Here is a 20903-nt window from a genome sequence, read left to right as displayed (position 1 = left end):
CAGAAATCTGCACACTTATTTCAGTGTCTTTGCTTTATAATGCGGTTTTATAGCAGAAATTCAGAAGAATGATTGATCCCTACAGGGTGCCTCTGATAAACCGCCTCGCTGTGCCCAAAATGTTTATGAGTTGCTGTATCAAGTCAGAAAATGTGTTTTGTTTTGTTTTTCTTACACAACGATTTAAGTTTTTCCATTTAGCAGAATCTCCTGCTAGGCGTGTGAAAGGGTTTTGTTTTCACAGAGTGGTGTTTTGGTCCAAAAAAACGTTCCCAGTTTTGATGACATACACACGTGTTGGCTGAGGAGTCTTATTTAACAGTTCTGACAGTTATAATTTGTGCTTGAGCTCTGTTTTGTCAGGATTCGGGACTCTTTGGCTGTTAGCAGGAGAACCTCAGAACCAGCTAAAAAAACTGAGGCTTCTGACAGCTGCTACATGTGAGGAAACAGATCTCTTCTTTTCTTTCTCTCTCACACATCCATGGCAGCCAAGCTATGGTTGGTGGATTTCAATTAAGCAAAATCGCAGAGATCCAACTAAATGGTATAAAAACTGAACTTGTTTAATCCTCTCATACTTAATGGTCCTCCTATTTTGTTCACTAGCAGTGTCCCCAAGAGGCTATTTAAAGGGATAGTTCACTCAAAAATGAAAATTCTGTCATTAATTACTCACCCTCATGCCGTTCCAAACCCGTAAGACATTCGTTCATCTTTGAAACAAAATTTAAGATATTTTTGATGAAGTCTGCAAGCTTTCTGACCCTGCATAGACAGCAACGCAACTACCACATTCAAGGCCCAGAAAGATAGTAAGGACATTGTTAAAATAGTCCATGTGACATCTCAGATTTCATCAAAAATATCTTAATTTGTGTTCTTAAGATGAACGAAGGTCTTACAGGTTTGGAACGACATGAGGGTGAGTAAATAATGACAGAACTATCCCTTTAACTCCAGTATGACAACCAGTCACTGCGAGTGAATCAGTTCTAGGTTAAAGTGATAGTTCAACCAAAAACTTTTTTATAATGAAAATCAATGGGGTCGAATGTTTTTAGTAATTTCTTCTCTCTTCCATGAATAGTTCATCCAAAAATGAATGTTTGCTGGGAATTTACTCACCCTGAGATCTTCTAAGATGTAGATGAGTTTGTTTCTTCATCGAAGCAGATTTTTGTAGAAATTTGGCATTACATCACTTGCTCACGAATGGATCCTCTGCAGTGAATGGGTGCCGTCAGAATGAGAGTTCAAACAGTTGATTAAAACATCACAAGTAATCCACACGACTCTAGTCCATCAATTAACGTCTTGTGAAGCAAAAAGCTGCGCATTTAAAAGCAAATCCCTCATTAAGGGGTTTTTAACTGTAAACTTCTGCTTTGCTTTTGGCCAAAATACCAGTCCATAATCTATAATAACGTTTCGTCCAGTGAAAAAGTCCATCCCCCGTTGTCCTCTGACATCAAAATCCACTGATATTTGTTTAGAACGGTTTTTGCTTTTAAACAGTGCTTGATCTGTGCATATTTCTCTCTTGATTCAGATGATATGCCTTTTTTCATTATGGATAGAAAGCTTGTTTGAAGTTAAAACATCTTGATGGATTTACAGTATTACAACTGCAGCTTTCATTTCAAAAGACGTTAGTTGATGGCCTGGAGTCATGTGGATTACTTGTGGATGATGTCTTTATCAGCTGTTTGGACTCTCATTCTGACGGCACCCATTCACTACAGAGCATCCATTGGTGAGCAAGTGATGTAATGCTAAAATTCTCCAAGTCTGTTCTGATGAAGAAACAAACTCATCTACATCTGGGATGGCCTGAGGTTTTTGGGTGGAAATCTTTCTGGTCTTTATCAGTAGCGAAGATATTAGACTGTAAAACTGCAGTGCATGATGGATGTGGCAATGGACGTGTCTGATAAAGCAGCTATGGTAACGATCGTATCATTGTTGGCTTTTACAGAGCTTGTCTATTCCGACTTTCTTGGTGGGATAAAAGGGATGAAAAGAACAGCGAAATCGTTTTGTTTCCACATGCTAGCTTGACTTTTTTTCCCTCCTATTTTGCCTGAGCTCAAGAAAAGTGCTGCAGATAATTTAAGGAAAGACAGTGGAGGTTATCAGCAATGAGATTTGCGCGTTCAGATTGAATTGATTACCCAGAGAAGGTTTCCCTTTTATCTTCAAAGTAAAGTGGCACTTAGAATTTGAATTAAGTTTGCTGCCCATTCTGACCCCAAAACAGCTTTGTGGCTTTAACTTTGAGATAGCCCTTATCGATGTACCTCTTTCTCTGTGATTTATGTCAGTGGCAATTTTCCTGGTGCATTCTCTGGAGATAGTTCGCAGGAAAGTATTTGGTGGCTGATAAGATAGCGTTGTAAAGGCGGCCCGCTCCGCAGATAAGGACCATTACTGTTATTTGTTGAAAGACAAAGCCTCTCGCTGTCAGACAGACCTGTGAAAGCTGCTCGGAGAAAGCGGCTGGCCGCTGGAACCTCTGTAATTGTCTCACAAACTGAGCAGCACAAACATGGAGAACGGTCCTTAACCCTCCTCATGGGAAGTGAAATGAGAGTGTCTCTGCTGTGGAATCGTTGTGACACTGGTTTTCTCTTTGTTTTGTTGAGGTTGTTGTTGTTGTTCATTGTTCACTTTGATACAAAATGATTTATTTTATGAAACGGGTTGAATTCTCAGTTTGATTTAAATCACTGTATTAGATCAATCATGAGTTTAAGTGTTGCATTATGCATTAAGTTTTAATACATGTCAGGATATAATTATAATGTTTTCAGAATGTCTTTTACAGTTTCACATGTCAAAGTTTATAAGGCTGATATTTCTGACACTTTTTTTTAAACTAATTTATTACTTCAAAAATGGAAAATTGTTATTGTAGCAGTCTTGATAATCTTAAATATGGGGACACAACTTCATTTCATTTGTCTTTTGAGGAACTAATGATCTGAATTATTATCTAGAATAATCCCAGCTACACTCTAAAAAATGCTGGGTTGTTTCAACCCAATTTTGGGTCAAATACGGACTAACCCAACTGTTGGGTTAAATTTTGGTGACATTTTTAAATAAAATTTTTAACCCAACGGTTGGGTTAGTCCATATTTGACCCAAAATTGGGTTGAAACAACCCAGCATTTTTTAGAATGTAGTAATCTAAACGATCTGAACTGATATTGAAAGTGTAAAGAATAATTGCTAGTTTTGCTTCACAATGGACGCATTTTCTAATGCAGAGGACAGAAATGCATTAGCATTATTAAAGAAAATTACTGTATGTGTAGTGATGTGAATGACTTTATTAATGTTGTAAAAGTGAGCATCAACTATTGGTTGTGAAAATCGTTTTTTAAACATGCACTTATTTTGGAGAATGGGACTCTTTTGGAAATGCAATAGTTTTCTTCACTTTCTCACCTCTTTCCTGCTTTTTCTTTCCCTCTCTCTCCTTCACTTCTTCTGTTTTTATTCAGCACCACAGGCTCTGTGTGTACCCCAGTCAGCAGATATTCTCACAAAAAAAAGTTATAATTCATTTTTTTCCCCCATTCAGTTGGCGATAAGTTCCTTCCAGTTAATTAGAATCTTATGGGGGGATTAAAGCTTGCAATTATTATTATCTACAGAGAATTCATAATTAATATAAGTATATGGAAATGTCAGCGAGAAACCTGGAATTAAGCCAGAGATCATTTCCTAGTCAGCTTCAATTTCGAAGTCACCAGTTAGTAAAATTTCAGCACAAAAATGGTTTTCAGCTTCAGTTTGGCCTTTAACTTGAAATACTGTTGTTTAGTAACAATGCACTTTTGTTGAACTAATATAAAGAAGAGATGAAAGAAAAACTGGCGAGGTTCATATCTGATTGGTTGGGCTTCAGTTTTCTCAGATTCATAATCAAAGAGAGATCTGATTTGACTTACAAGGCGTATAGCTTTGGTTTGATGCCTAAAGTGAATTATTCTGTATATTTGAACTGGAAAAATAAAAATGGCATTAAAAAAAATTCTCACCCCTGTCACATGGCTTTTAATCATATGACTGTTTCACAGTCATTTTAGTATCAGCTGTATTTTGTTTCTGCCATAAATTATTTTTCTCTTACAATTTTAACTTTTTTCTTACAATTCAGACTTTTTTTTCAGAATTCTGAATTTATATCTCACAATTCTGTTTCTTGTTTCTGCCAAAGAATGAAAAATAAAGTTAACTGCGACTTTTCTTCTCAGAATTATGAGTTTATATCTCTAATTCAGAGTTCTCTTTTGAGTTAAAAAGCCAAATTTATAAAAATTTGTATCAAACCAGTTTTTTGAAACTCTAATTAGTGCTCTCTAATTGGGCTTGTTTTGTTTTAAAAATGAATACTTTTCTAAATAAAGTACTATTGAACATTGAAACAGAGTTCAACTTCATAGACATGTTTTTGTAATTCTTGCAAACCAATTAGGTAACATCTTTTGAATGTGAATATTCTGTAGAAACCATGAGAATCTGAAGTTCCCACCATGACTCATAATGACCTTAAATGTTCAACCTTGCCTCATTCCCATCCATAGATATATGAAGTTACTGCTAATTGTATCTTTTAAAAGGCAGTTGCACTCTCACCCCAGAAATGACCCACAGTGTAAAAGATGATATCCCATTATCTTAACGGCATAATGTGTTTCTTTTTATCCGCGTAGCGCTTTGGCAGGAGGACGGGGAATTACAAATTTGGTACACAGAGGATGTTTTGTGAACCCTGAAATTAAGACTGCCAAACTGTGTGCGAGATGTTCCTGTAAATTGTAAACTCATGCTTGTACATCTCTGCTAACGCTATTAGGACTAAGCTCTGCCATCTGTGTAGTGTTTTACAGTGAATGCATTTGAGTTTATTGATTTGTAGTCTGGAGTGTATCAAAGATGGAAAATGTAGGTGTATAAAGCAACCAAAATGTTTGGAGACTCTTTGGTGAGTCATTTCTGTTGTTCAGCACCGTTTGAACTCTAATGAATATGCTTGTATAGTAATTTTAGCAAGTATTTATATATAAAAGTAAACAGACTTTCAGAAATATGACAGTATAACTTTAGTAATTCTAATAGGATGGATATAAGAGCTACAGTTAGCCATTGCTTATTGAGATATTGACAGATAAATTGCTTGAGAGTGTCAAATAGAAGTAAATTTTGATATTTTTGAACTCGCTTTTGAAATTTTGATCATGTTAACAAGTGAGACAGATCAGCTAATAGCATAAGATATTAATTGAACTTATATTACAGATTTCCTCAAATCCATTACTAATATTCACTGATGTTAGTGCTGTCATTGGCCCAGCAAAAATATTGCCACTTACTCGATAATGTTATTTTTGTTAGTTTAACAAAAGTGATATTGCAAACACATTTTATGTAGGCTATATTTTACAGCATTAGTTGAGAGATTTATTTTGCCATGTACTGTACTTGATATATGTCCAAAATAATCTATACAGAATCGAATCAGAATTGAATTGTGAAATTTGTGTCAAAACCCAGGCCTACCTGTAATAACTCTTAATGAATTGCTATTTTTATTTTTGTAAGTGCAGTTATGAACAAAATCACTTAATTGTGATATCAAGAAATCTAACAAAAAAACTATTTCCAAGTTATTAAAAAAACTATAGCAATAAAAGTGTGTGTGTATACAGGAATAACAAAACAGGTTCCTTTTTCCTGTTGTTGTTGAAGCATTGGAATGGAAAGGCTGATGGATGTCAATCATACTTCAGAGATAGAATATTCTGGTACAACGCAGAATTGTTTGAGAACTATTATTCTTTTTGCCTGTCTACAGCCGGCTGTTTTGAGACTGACACTGATTTACCGAACCCACAAGCACAAGCAAACACCCACAAAGGATTGATTGATGGATTTGACCTTCATCCAGCATAAGCAAACTCATGCACACACAGTCTATCGGCATTGTGATTACTCACTCACGCTGGCAGCGGTGTGCTCTTGATGGCTAAACTCCTCCCCGGCTATTGCTCTTGAGTTTTTATCTCTCGGATGCCCATGGAACTAGACACCACACAAATACCATCATCATCACACTCTAAGACACTCGTTTTCCCTTAAGAATTAGCTTTAAACATAATAACACGCTGCAGAGGGGATTCTTAATAGCAAGTGTTCAGGTTTCATTATCTGAGATGGTGCCTGTAGGAAAGTGAGGGTGTAAAAAGATTAAAATATTTTTTTGTTTGGGTTGCAGGGGGTTTGTCTAGGACACACACTTACATCAATGCAGATGAGACTAGATTTCGAGCCAGTTTTTCCTATAGAATGTCTTTAATGGACTCTGAAGGTACGATTAAATAGCTGCACGTCGCCAAATCGCTGTATGGTCATATAGTTTTAGTTTTTTAATTGTAATTTAATTTTCTATTTTTCTGTTTTACTTTTAGACCATTCATCTCAATAGACCGGTTCCAACACATTGGACAACTTTTGTGTATAGATAAAACAATATATATATATATATTTTACTATAATATTTTATTTCATTGTATTTTAAAGAATGTATTATATTTTAATTTATTATTTTATATAAAATAAAATAATTGTATACAGAAATACGTTATATTTAATTTTATATAAAATAAACATACATTATTTCTGGACAGATAAGTAATGCTCTACTTGCCAAAATAAGTTTAAAATGCCTTATATAGATATAGTTCAACCAAAAATGAAAATTCTATTATAATTTACTCTTGTCGATCCAAACCTGTATGAATTCTTTTCTTCTGCTGAACACAAAAGAAGATATTTTAAAGAATGTGGCTAACCAAACAGTTGATGGTAGCCGTTGACTTCCATATTATTTTTTTTCAATACCATTGTAGCCAATGGCTGCCGTCAACTGTTTGGTTACCAACATTCTTTTGTGCTCAACAAAAGAAAGAAACTTATACATGTTTGGAACGACACAAGGGTGAGTAAATGATGACAGACTTCATTTTTGGGTGAACTATTCCTTTAAGTAGCTGAAAAGCAGTTAGATACTTTTTCAAAGGGTAGTTTGTCTGTATTTTAAATGCTATAAATAACGAGTAGCTTCCCCAACATAGGTGTGAGTGCCCACTGAATAGAGTTTGCTGTTTAGACTCCTGAAAAATGAATTTGTGATTCTTTGTGTATTTTGCAGCCCTATTGAGAGATCCCAGTCAGAGCATCATATCATTTATGAACTGCTGAAGGGAGTCCACAGTCTGACCTCGCAGCTGGGCTCGCAGGAGCTGAAACAGATTAGTACCGTCACCACTGCCGAGACCTGGGACCGCGGACAGATCAGTGAGATATATATATACACACACAGTCACACTCTTAAAGGAATAGAGCACATACGCTCTTAAAGGAAGAGTTCACCCAAAAATGAACATTTGCTGAAAATTTATGCCATCAAAGATGTAGATGAGTTTGTTTCTTCATCAGAACAGGTTTGGAGAAATTTAGCATTACACCACTTGCTCACCAATGGATCCTCTGCAGTGAATGGGTGCCTCTATCCATAATATTGCAGAAGCGATGGTTTAAAGTTAGAATGCCTTTATGATGGATTTTATTTATTTATTACAAACTCGCAAGATGCTAATTGATGGACTGGAGGCGTGTGGATTACTTGTGGGTTATTGTGATGTTTTTATCAGCTGTTTGGACTCTCATTCTGACGGCACCCATTCACTGCAGAGGATCCATTGCTGAGCAAGTAATGTAATGCTACATTTCTTCAAATCTGCTCTGATGAAGCAACTCATCTGCATCTTGGATAACCAAAGGTGAGTACATTTTCTACAAATTTTCATTTCTGGGTGAACTATTTTTTCAAACTTTAAGTTTAAAAAGTGAATTTGTAAGTTCACCTTAAAATTTAAATTCACTTAAGATTATGTCATTCAAAACCCATATGACTGTATTTTTTATGTACTGTAGAAGTGCATAAAGTAATTTTTTAAAAGAACATTCTAGCCATTAATTTCAGTTTGATGGAGGTGAAGGACAAATCAGCATCATTAATTTATCATAAAAGTAGTTCATATGACTCAATATTCACTATATTCAGAGGTTTCAGTAGTAGTACAATAGCTTTGTGTGAGAAACCAAATGAAATTTAAGTAGTTATTGCTTATGAGGTATTGTAAAGTGTTACCCATAAGTCTTGGTATATAACATAAGAGTAGCTGAACTAATGCTTTAAGAGTGTAGAAAATCACATAATAATGTTATGTGTCAGGGATTGTCTTATTCAAAGATAATTTCATCTATTATTTTTCATCCACCATTTGTGTTTTTGCACGATGCAAAAAATAAAAACACTCCACAACTCAATCGTGCTTCTTTAAAAGCTTACTATTTCTAGTTCAGCAGGTTTATCAGCTTCAGAACAGTTTATCCACGAATGAGAACATAATAGTGCTTATATACAGTATAGACTTCATGAACATGTCGTTACCCATAAGTCTTGGTATATAACATAAGAGTAGCTGAACTAATGCTTTAAGAGTGTAGAAAATCACATAATAATGTTATGTGTCAGGGATTGTCTTATTCAAAGATAATTTAATCTATCATTTTTCATCCACCATTTGTGTTTTTGCACGATGCAAAAAATAAAAACACTCCACAACTCAATCGTGCTTCTTTAAAAGCTTACTATTTCTAGTTCAGCAGGTTTATCAGCTTCAGAACAGTTGATCCACGAATGAGAACATAATAGTGCTTATATACAGTATAGACTTCATGAACATGTTTTTTTCTGGTGCAGAGTCTTGCAAAACATTTGGCTCAATCCCCAAAGAAGAAGATTCTCTCATCCAAAACTGTTAGTTCATATATTATATATCAGTGGCCTCATGCAACACAATCTATCAAGACAAATCGAACAGATCTTTCATTGGCATCATCTTTCAGTCTCGCCTGTGAATATTGTCAAGTGTTTGGATGTGTTTCTAAAAGGTTGAGAGCCCAACCTGGCATGCGTGATTTTCTATCGATGTGTTCATTCGTCTGCTAATCTGTGCTCAATAACAGCCACGTATTCTTTCAGGGCCACTAAGCAAAAACATAAAGGAAAGACAATTTGATGAAAGCATGAATCCGTGCCTCCACACCGATGGTTGCCGTTTTGCAAATGTCTGGTGTTTTGGAGATGGAGATTTCTTTATTGATTCGTCTAGAAGGGCGGTAATGGCTGTGGTGTGTTGTATGTCACAGATGGAGGGGGGAAGGGCTTCGTTATAGACGCAAGTTTTAGCTGCAGATGATTACAGAGCATAAACTGTGATTTGCTGTCTGGACCAGGCTGAAAAGTTTGCGTGTGAGGAGTGAGAGATGTTGTGGAGTGTTATTACTAGTGTATGGAGAGTTTGCTTTCAGAGAGCAGTTTTCATCTCATTCAAATCTTTGTGTCAAGGTGATTTATTTGTCTGAAGATATAGATATGACTGAAGGATATACAGCTCATTTAATAATGTGTGTGAAAATTCCTTAAAAGAATAAGTATATCTATGTGTGTATATATGAAAGCGTAAGCTTGTTTGGAGGATTTTTTATCAAAGAAATATGAGAGTATAGTGCTTTTTTAAGGAATAGTTCATCCAAAAATAAATTTGTTATTATTAACTTAAAATCTGCATTTTTGCAGACTGTCTTGATCACACTTTTGAATACTGTCAAGCTCCAAAAAGTTATATAAATAAAATCATAAGTGCATAAAAAAGCATAAAATTGGTAGCATTGTTTACAGTATATACTATTAAAGTGTATCTAGTAATATTTAAAATTATTTGTTGAAATTTCAGTAATTTAGGTATGTGGTTTTGTCATTTTTATTAGTTATGAGTTTTTTTCAATATTTCTATTTATTTTTATTTCAGTTTTAGTAATAGTACTTTATATTAAACTTAATCTTTCTGTTGCCTGCCAATGCAACCTTTCTATATATATATTTTTTTTAAATAAAAGTAGTTTTAATAGTTTTAGTTAACCATAATTATTCAAGGTCATTGGAAACTGTACAATGAACATATGTGAGAAAATTTGAAATTTAAGACATTTGGAGTGACATATTGTAATGTTGAGTAAATGATGAAAGAGTAAACATTTTTGGGTGAACTTTCCCTTTACACGTGAAATTCACTGCTCCACAGAGAACCATTCATTTAAATGCAGTTGTTTGGATTTATTTCACAGTCGAAATGCAAGAATTATCTCAATCTTTTAGAACCCATCAGCATGCATCCATTTATGCATATGCTCTTACTTAGGATGAGATGGGCTCCAGTGACTTTATGCCTAGTATTGCTTTACTTTTTAAATCTTTGTAATGTGTAGAATCTTATTCTGCATGTGCATTTTTTCTCTACATAACAGGAACAGCGATAAGATTTAATAGTCAGTCTCTTGCCCACCTGCATAATGGGGTCAAGCGTTTTGATCTGAAACAGCTGAACCGTAACTGAACCGTGAGTGGAGGGTTTTCTAATCGAGTGTGTCTTCTGCCATATTTATCTCTCTTTCTCTTTCTCTGATTACAGTTTTCGGACATAATGGATTTTACCTCGTTCTGAAGGGCTCAGTGAAACCGTTCAACCATGAAACCCTTAAAGAGGATCAGACAGTCTCTACGGTATAAATGATGCTACTTGGTTATCAGTTGTTGAGTTTAAATTGGCCTTTTACTTTGCCTAACATTAAAAACATTACCATTCCTATCATGGCAATTGTTGCTGACGAGCATAATCTCTTTTGGTCTTTTCTAATGTACAGTTAAGACCCGTTCACAGCAAGAATGAAAACTATAATGATAACTATATTAGCATCCACACCGATTGATGATTAATGGCACTGCTGTAGTCCAGATTTTGTAGTGCACACTTTAAAGTTGGGTGAATTTTAGAGTCTTTAGAGTGAATCATTTGGATTGACTTGGTAAATTAATTCCACTTAACGTGTAGGTTTAAACTGATTCCACTTAACATAATTTCTTGACATAATGGTCACAGTTGCTCAAAATAGGCCTTTATTACTTAAGAATTTTGTATAATAGTTATGTTACGTGCATGATTCAACCGTTTCTTTAAAAATATTTTATTCACATATTTAATATTATAATTATTTTATCATAATATGAATACATTAGTAATACATTATTTATATTAGGATCAAGTCTGAGAATTCGATGACAACATAATTATAATAATATTTAATATTAATATTGATTAATATATTAATTGAGAATATAATGTATTCATATTTAACATTATTATAATGTAATCTTAATATTAATACTTTATTATCAATATATTATTATTGGGATTAACTCTGAGCATTAGATGATAACAAAGATAATCTAAATGATTAATATTGAATATAAATATTTTTTATTAACAATAAAATTCATTAATATGTAATATTATAACAATCCAAACCTAATATTAATAGTTTATTATTATTATATTATACGTTATTAATATTAGGATTAACTCGGAGCATTAGATGCTACAATAATCATCTAAATAATCATCTAAAAAAAAGCAGAGGAAACGAATATGCACAATTAAATTCTGAATTACTGGTTATTATCCGAAACTGGAAAAAAGAAAAAAAAAGATAAAAACTTTGATATCGGCCAAAAACAGTATGGTACAGATATATTGTGCATCCTTTACTTGGTGTCCTAAAATGATTCCACCATTAAAGTGGTCATTAGACGTTGCTAAAAAGAACATTATTTGGTGTAATGAAATGTATTTATGCGGTTAAAAAAAAAACATTATTTTCCACATACTGTACATTATTGTTTCTCTTCTATGCCCCGCCTTTCTGAAACACGTCGATTTTTACAACGCTCATCGTTCTGAAAAGCGAGGTGTGCTCTGATTGGCCAGCTATCCACTGCGTTGTGATTGGCCGAATACTTCAAGCGTGTGACGGAAATGTTACACCCCTACCATACTGTGATGCCGTGTCCCAGAGCGACGAGACAAAACCAGTAAAACCCATTATAAACGAGGCATTTGTTGCATCCAGTGGGGACATAATTACTGATTATAATGACTTATACTGTCTTTTTACGCGTAGCGTTGCATTGCGTAAACATAAAACCATGTCTGCATTTGTGATCGGAGAAATGACAAACATCAAGCGCTACTCTACACTGCTCAAAACTCGCGTTTGAATCATCAGTGGCAAATCCTTTAAATATGAACACGTACTTACAGTCTGTGAGTCAGAACAGCCGGCATTGTAGTCTACTCTTCCAGGATCAGGAAACAGTCCTCTGTAAAATGCGTTGCACAAACACGAATATTTGGATTGAACTGTTCTGGAACAGTGCTGTAAATACAACTTAACTACTGATTTCTAGTTGTGTCCTCTTTTGGAAGGCCAAACAAAGTATTTTCGCTTTCACACCGAAACACACAGTGCCTTCACGACATGGCGGCGGCGGCAACAATACTACAGCGAGAATCAAAGTTACGCCTTCTTCTTTGCGTGAACATTTGCGCGGTGTTATGCAAATCTTCCCACACAGTGACGTAGACATGTGGGGGCGTGTTTAAATGAGGCGTTTTAGGAGGGCGTGGACGAGTCATAACTTTTATAAAGAATATCTCTTTGGGTTTGAGACTTTAGTCTTTGCTACTTTAGAGATCTTATCTATTCACGAACAGCTTGTAACACTCCAAAGTGAAAGGAAAACCTGAAATGGCATCATATGACCCCTTTAAGACAATTTCCTCTATTGTTATTTGTAGGACATCCTGGCACAGGATCATGAAGTTAAAGTGTCTTTGATCCAGGGTTGCCAGCTGTACCTTCACTGGCCAAAACTTTCCATCAACCACCTGGTCGATGGCATGCTGCTAAAAACATTCCCTGCTAATCAAGGTAAGAGGGTGTCTTGATTGAATATGTGTTGTCACAATGAATCACGGCGGCGTCTCACGCACTTTAGTTTAGTTTTGTTCCGTTGACTGATGCTTAGCACCTGGACAGCATAATGGTTTTCCTCACTTAGTGCGACACTCAACACGTTTGCCCCTAAATAAATGTGTTTATGGGTGGAGAGCTCTCGAATATGATTAGAGAAAAATACAAGCTGCTCCATTACCCACACAGCTGACTTTAATTAGCAGGACAGCTGCTTTTACACCTCATTTGGGAAATATTGAAGCCTAGATATTTATTTAGGTGCATATGTTTATGTGTGTGTCATTGCAGGAGTGTCCAACGACTATTGCAGCTCTGATTTTACTAATGTTGAGCTTTAGTACGCAGGAAAAGAAAGGTGTTATCTATTTTATGGACATGAATAGAACTGAATTGAACACAAAGTCTGGTGCGACTACCCTTTTAGCCTGTTCAATCTCACTTCCTGTCCTGGAGCTGACAGGCGGGCATATGGTGTGCTGTGGTTGCGCTGAGATATTGGGTGGAGATCCGCTATCATGGCTGAAATCTTTATTTAGTTGCTGGAATCTCTTCTCTTCCGTGGCTCCCTCCAATTATAAGTCTTCATTCGTATCTTCCTCTTTAATGAAAGGCGTTGGCTTTTAAGTCCATATGTTTTCCTTAAAGACACTTTTAAGTGAGATCAATCCATGCTAGACCAGATCTTCGAACATGTGCGTACAATTAAATACAAAAATGGTTGACAGATTAGTTCACTGAAATGTATTCAAACTTTTGATACAGTATGTCAATCTGAAACCACACATTTGAAAATTTGACCTTTTAAATTATTTATTGCCTGACTCTTATATATTTCAAATGAACACATATCTATAATATATATATATATATATATATATATTATATATATATATATATATAATGTGTGTGTGTGTGTGTGTGTGTATTAATATCAAATATTTTATATGTTGTGTTAAATAGACACATATATGTAATGTAATATTTTTTTATAAAATTCTGTGTTTTCCATTCATTTTCTGGATTCCATTTTAATAATTTAATTCCATTTTAATAATCAAAAGCATCTCTAATTAATTGATTTCATAAATAATTAATTAATGTATTTATTTGTATATTTATTTTTAAAGAAATACTTAAAACTTGAGTATTTACATTTGTCTGGTAAATATTCCTTGTAAAATTATGTTTACTAATAATTTTAATAACAGTAGTATCATTACATTAAGTAATGTATTTCTGTCACAGTTTCTTCAAGTTAAGCCAACATTTTATTTTGACTGGTTGCTGCTTTGTATATGATATGACGAAAGTTTTTCTCAAAAGAAGTGGTAAATACTCATGGAGTGACTCTCGGAGCAGTTCTAGAGATTATGTTCATGTGTTAATGAGACCGCAGATGATAAAAACACAGTGAACGTCACGTGCGCTTCAATATGTGTGTAGTAAACAAAACCTCGTCTGCACCATTCATTCACACAGAGACACGCAGAACATGCAGGATTTATATTTAAGTAGTATTTTTGTGGCTTAATATTCACAGACACTAGTCTATATTGCATTTTGATTACTTGCCCATCTATGAGTAAACGAGACCCAATGTGCTGGCGCTGGGGTTTTGTTCTTTGCAGAATGAAACCTGGGTGTATGTATGAGCACTGACAGTTTATCCTGCTCAGCTGAGGGTTAGGCTCTCATATCATAGCTGCTCTTTATCAGAGAGACAGAGAGAGAGAGACCTATGGATCGAGATGTGATTAGAGAGAAAGACAGGTGTGTGGGAGGGGAGATTGATTGGCTCTTATCTGAGTGTGCAGCCGACAGCTGATGGATGGGCGAGAGCCCTGATCATTTCAGATGGCAGAGGGGTGGCTATTCTTGAACCAACTTCATCAGGAAACGCTGTATTTCCTCCAACAGCCGTCATCAACATGGTCAGTTGGCATAAAACAAGTATTTTAGGAAAGAATACACTAGGGCTGTCAATTGATTACAGATTAATCTTAAATAAATACATGCTGATTCATTAAATTAAATAACTGTGAATAATGGCATGTCAATATTCGCTGAGAAAAGCCTAAAATTAATATAATTCAAAGACATTGTTGTGGCAGATGAGTAATTAATTGACAGACTTTAAAAAGTGGCTCTAGAATTCAATAAATTGAAATTTTTGGCTGTTGCTTTATGCCTCATTCTTCTTCATTGTCTCATGCCAAGTTAAAAAAAAAAATTTAAAGTTAAAAATTAAAAAAAAGAAAACTTGAATTTTGTTGTAATAGGTTATATTTTTATATTACTATTAATAATTTTGTATTTGTTTAACATTTTGTTGAATAGTATTATTAGTATCATTTTTTATATTTATTACATTATTTTTCTATATTTATTTGTAATCAAACATACTAAATTCTATTAGATTGATAGCCCTAAAATAAACATATTTGTCATCATACTACAATGCACTTGTGTGGTATGAGCCATTCTTTAGTAATATTTTATATTTTAGTCTTATTTAGTTTTTCATAGATCAAGGTATGGTTAAAACTCAATGGAGGCACTGTTTGTAGAGTCTTGTGTGATTTTGTGTGTGTGTGTGGGGTGGGGGTCCTGGTATTTCCTACATTATGGGGACCAAATATCCCCACAAGTATAGTAATACCAGTACATTTTGACCTTGTGAGGAAATTTTTAGTCCCCATGAGGAAACAAGCTTATAAATCGTACAGAATGATCTTTTTTGAAAATCTGAAATAATAAAGTTTTGTGTGAGTGTGATGGGCAGGTTTAGGGGTAGGGTTAGTTTAAGTGGATCGAAAATACAGTGTTTGTACTGGAAGCTCAACTTGTGTGTGTGTGTGTGTGTGTGTGTGTGTGTTTGGAGGTAATGGCGTATTGTGAAGTCCTGCCTTCTGTGCTTACGTTGCACACAATTCAGCACCTTGGATAGCAGCACAACATGTGAACACAACTAACAGGTGTGACAATGACGATAACTCATGTGAATATGATGGACTCATTGAGTGCTAGCCCCAGTCCCAGTTCGGAGATTAGTAAGAGGAGGAAAACCCTAATGGCTTTTCCATTTGTATGACTCCTTATGGACCAAACTTGACCGCCTAACAACCCGTGACCGCCCTGCCTCACCAAAGCCACTGTCCTCATTTGAACTTCCTCCTGACCGTGATGCATATCCCAACAGCCTTGATCCAGAGACCACTTCACTTCCCTTCGGCTGTCCTTAGCTGTAAACTTCAAACCATTAACACTTTCCTTTCCATTACTCACCGGCGCATTTTAATTAAGTTGAAAACTGTAAGATTAAAAAATATTATTACAACTTAAAATAACTGTTTCTATTTTAATATTTTTTAAAATTTAATTTATTTCTGTGGTGCAAAGATTAATTTTCAGCATCATTACTCCAGTCTTCAGTGTCACATGATCCTTTTGCTGCTTAATATTTTTCTGGAAACCACAATACATTTTTCAAGATTCTTTGATGAATAGAAACAGCATTTATTTGAAATAGAAATTTTTTGTAACGTTATACATGTCTTTACTGTCACTTTTGATTAATTTAATGCATCTTTGCTTAATAAAAGTATTCAATTATTTTTTTTATGATAAAATTAATACTTAATTTTTTCTTTAAATGATACATGTGTTGTTGCATAATACATTTCTATAAAAACAATACAATATTTATTATATTGTTCAGAATCCTTTGTCATCTTACACCGTTTTGTTTCTGTAGTAAATATGTTTCGTTTGAAAGATATTTACATATTTTTCTGGAAGCAAGTGAATAAAATGGCGTTAATCATTTGAGTCATATTAGGGCCACTACAGAATGTATTTTTTGTTGTAAAGAGGACAATGATTTGGAGAGAAGAACATTTACTGGGCATGATGGGCACAGTGTGAACAGATGTTTGATGCATCTCCACACTAATTACAGTTGCATCATCTGATTTTGGCTCACTGCAAGAAAGGTCTCAGTTGTCATTCTCCCTCCTTCTCCAGTCTTTTTCTGTTTCTCCAAACATGTCACTGAAGATCAGAAGTGATGTCCCTGCTCCATTAGTTCACCAGTCTGTGGGCTACTCAAGACGTCTCAGTTTGCCCCTCCAGAGACATGAGCTGTAAACGCGAATATCTTCGGTTCTCCAGCAGGATTATGCCAAACAAAAGCCTGTTGTCTCCAGCGCTGGCCTGCGTCACCCCGCGACCACAGCTGTCCTGTTCTCATTCACTCTGGCCTGGACTGCCACCTCTAGGCTATGAATCCAGTCTGGTCGAGGTTTTTCTAGCCATCTTACTTTCTATCATGTTCCATGGCTGGACTTGCAGTCCAAATATCCAGTCCAGCATGACTGTTTTTGATTATCTGAGCAGATGTTTACTGATCTGTTACTGTTTGGCACACCCAGCCAGACAGAATATGGCGTCAATGTTTATGGTAACATTTAACCACCCAGAACAAGAAATTCATTTCTTTCTTTAATAGAGATCTTCTGCCATTCTGTCTTCAGTGCCTTAATGAATTTTGAATGGTAGTTTGTATAATATATACATTTTGAGTGTGTATATATATATATATATGTTTTCTATATACTTTCAGGGCTGGTTCACACACAATGATTTTTTTTTTCATTCAACTTTGCTACTTTTCCATTGCCATTCTGTCTTCAGTGCCTTAATGAATTTTGAATGGTAGTTTGTATAATATATACATTTTGAGTGTGTATATATATATATGTTTTCTATATACTTTCAGGGCTGGTTCACACACAATGATTTTTTTTTTCATTCAACTTTGCTAGTTTTCCATTGTTTTTTTCTACGTAAACTTGCTAGGTGGTCATCTTCGACCATTGCGCTTCCCTCTCCCGTCTTTTGCAACATCTCACACATGACTTCTAAGTTAAAAGAAGTTTATCTTTTAAAAAACATCTCGAGACCTTGCATTTTTTCTCCCCATTCCATTGCAGACGTCTTGTGTTCTTGTGCATTACCAATCTCATACAGGGGCTTGTAGACAACCCTGTATTATTCGTTCTTTCTCTTCTTCTTCAGATTCAGTTTCTGGTTCTAACATATATGGCTGAAGTAATCCGATATTGGCACTTGTCATTGTGAAGTGTTTCCTACTTCTGTTAAGCATGTGAAAGTGAAGCAGGTCCAAGCTGGTGTGATTGATGGGAGGTGGGACTAATTTGCATATTCCACATATGTGACCCTGGACCACAAAACCAGTCTTAAGTCGCTGGGGTATATTTGTAGCAATAGCCAACAGTACGGTGTATGGGTCAAAATTATCGATTTTTCATTTATGCCAAAAATCATTAGAATATTAAGTAAAGATCATGTTCCATGAAGATATTCTGTACATTTCTTACCGTAAATATATCAAAACTTAATTTTTGATTAGTAATATGCATTGCTAAACTTCATGTGGACAACTTTAAAGGCAAATTTTCTCAATATTTAGATTTTTTTGCACCCTCAGATTCCAGATTTTCAAATAGTTGTGTATCGGCCAAATATTGCCCTTTCAGATGATGTATAAATCTCAATTTCAAAAAAGTGACCCTTATGACTGGTTTTGTGGTCCAGGGCCACATATACTGAATGAGATAAGAGTGTAGAGTTATATTCAATCCATCATAAGGCATGCAGAAACTATTTTCACAGGGACATTTTTTTTTTAAATACATCATTTTGATTATCCAGGGTTTCTGCAGGTCTTAAGAAGGTCTTAAAAAGTGTAATTCGCCCTTCCACGAATTAAGTCCTAAAAAGGTCTCAAATTCATAAGGTCCTAAAAAGTCCTAAATTCATAAGATTATGGCATTCAGTGATGCCTGCACTGCAAAAATGAATATCTTCCTCTGTATTTTTGTTTTGTTTTCCAATGCAAACATATAAACATCCTTAAATCAAGGTACATTTACTTAAGATGCAAATTGAACATTAAGTCGTCTCTTCTGAGAAATTGAACAAAATTAAGTGAGTTTATGTGTGAAACAAGAGCTTACTGGTAGATATTTTATATTTTAATCATAAACTCTCTTCATTTTGATTATGATTACCTTTTCGTCTTATCGTATCTTGTCTTAAGAATCTTTAAACAGTTTGCACTGGAAAACGGGACAAACTACTGAAGAAGAGGGTTTTGCTATTTCCATTTTCCATATTTTAGTGTTTGGGAACAGCAATTTAATCCATATATATATAATATAATTTTTTTTTTTTTTTTGTGAAATAAAAATAATAATGGATATCTTCTGGAAGTTGTATTTTCAAACTTTGAAGCTTTTGCTTATACAAGACATTTACATTTAGAGAACATATTGACATATTGTGTTCCATTCTATTTATTCCTTCGAGTTTTCTTTTTTAACTTAGTCTCAAAAAACTCTTGAAAAGTATTACATTTACAGTCATAAAAAAATAGTTTTAAGGGATAAAATTAGTGACTGAAGTGGGACTTGCATAGAAAATGCATCGAACTCAATATCTTCAAAGGGTATATGGACCATTGATAATGAACTGAGAAAATAAACCACTATGAATATTTCTCACACTCCATTAAACTGTACTTTGCATTATTTCTTAATAAAATCTATAGTTTGGTTCTAATCACTATGAGATTTTTCAAGTAATATTGCTAAAGCAGATTGAAAATCTACCGTTGGAGGAGTATCGCTATGTAAGAGTAACATTTTTATGCTGTTCCATGGCGCTAATTGTGTTGTGCAGTACAGAAATGCAGAACTCTGGATGTTAATGCCCTGCGGGAGTAGGCGTGACTGCGGTGTGTTCATCTAAGAAGACAAACGACGTGTACCAGAGCCTGCTGTGATTTCCCAAGTGATCCAGACATTTGCTTTTTAATGGCTTGCGAAGACATGCGGAGCGGGCGAATAATATACTAACGATAGTTTTGCTCTGAAAAGATGGAGAGTGTGAGAGATGAGATTAAAACTGGCTTTTGAAACACGACTTCCTCCTGCCTCTAACGCTTCTGAAGCGGAGGCCCGGCTTCTGTCACCGGCCAGACAAATGGACTCTGCTTGTCCCGCTCGCTGCTTCACAGAGATGGGATTTACCTGTCAAGGCTGATATACAGTGTTTCCCCCTGATGTTAAAGGCTCACTGTAAATCAATTTAATCCTCACCTCCACAAACCAACCCCAGGTTTGTCACAATAAGAAATAATCCAGCGCTTTTGGGGCTGCTGCCAAAACATAGATTACTTTTGTCGTAAACAGTCCACTTTTTTTTTCTCAATCTCTCCTGCCTGGGTCACTTCTGGTCTACATTCAGATGCATTTATTATGGCGGGGAATGCCTTGCTTTTGTGTGGCACCTGATGCAATGAGCGACAAACAATTGAAACATTGATTTATATAAACAGAGTTCAGAACGAAATACTAGTGGACTGATTGCTGAAAAAAATGTTGTACGTAAAATAGTTTTCATTATTACTCTGATTACATTGTATGTTTCATTCAGCAAATAGTATCCAGATATCACCTCTTTTTTTTACCAATTTTCCATAAAAATTTCTTTTGGAGATACAGTCCAATAATGAAGTAAGAAAAATATATAAAAATTTTAGGTTGATATTGGTTAATTTATCTATAGAATTGGAAGATCAAATATATTATAATACTTTATAATACAAACCTACTTTTTCACATCTACAATGCTGTTTAAAAGTTTTGGGGTTAGTAAGTTTTATTAAAAAAATTACTATATTCAATTCATTTATATTGATATTTTTATTTCAAATAATGCTGTTCTTTTGAACTTTCTATTTACAAAAGAATCCTGAAAAAAAGTATATATATATATATATATATATATATATATATATATATATATAT

General features: G+C 34.8%; 1 protein-coding gene across 1 annotated transcript in view; it reads left to right on the top strand.

Annotated features, from left to right (window-relative positions):
* Window positions 1–20903, top strand: part of LOC107555412 (cyclic nucleotide-binding domain-containing protein 1-like) — a 38692-nt gene that overhangs the window by 11243 nt on the left and 6546 nt on the right. Inside the window, exons 5-7 of the mRNA XM_016238194.1 lie at window positions 7223–7368; window positions 10611–10702; window positions 12834–12966. Coding sequence (XP_016093680.1) covers window positions 7223–7368; window positions 10611–10702; window positions 12834–12966 — 371 coding nt within the window. The remainder of the gene's footprint in view (window positions 1–7222; window positions 7369–10610; window positions 10703–12833; window positions 12967–20903) is intronic.

Source organism: Sinocyclocheilus grahami, unplaced genomic scaffold (genome assembly GCF_001515645.1).
Source record: "Sinocyclocheilus grahami isolate Dianchi unplaced genomic scaffold, SAMN03320097.WGS_v1.1 scaffold19.1, whole genome shotgun sequence".
NCBI classification, from domain to species: domain Eukaryota; kingdom Metazoa; phylum Chordata; class Actinopteri; order Cypriniformes; family Cyprinidae; genus Sinocyclocheilus; species Sinocyclocheilus grahami.
The sequence above is the reverse complement of the archived record's forward strand: the minus strand, read 5'-3'. Positions and strand labels throughout refer to the sequence as shown.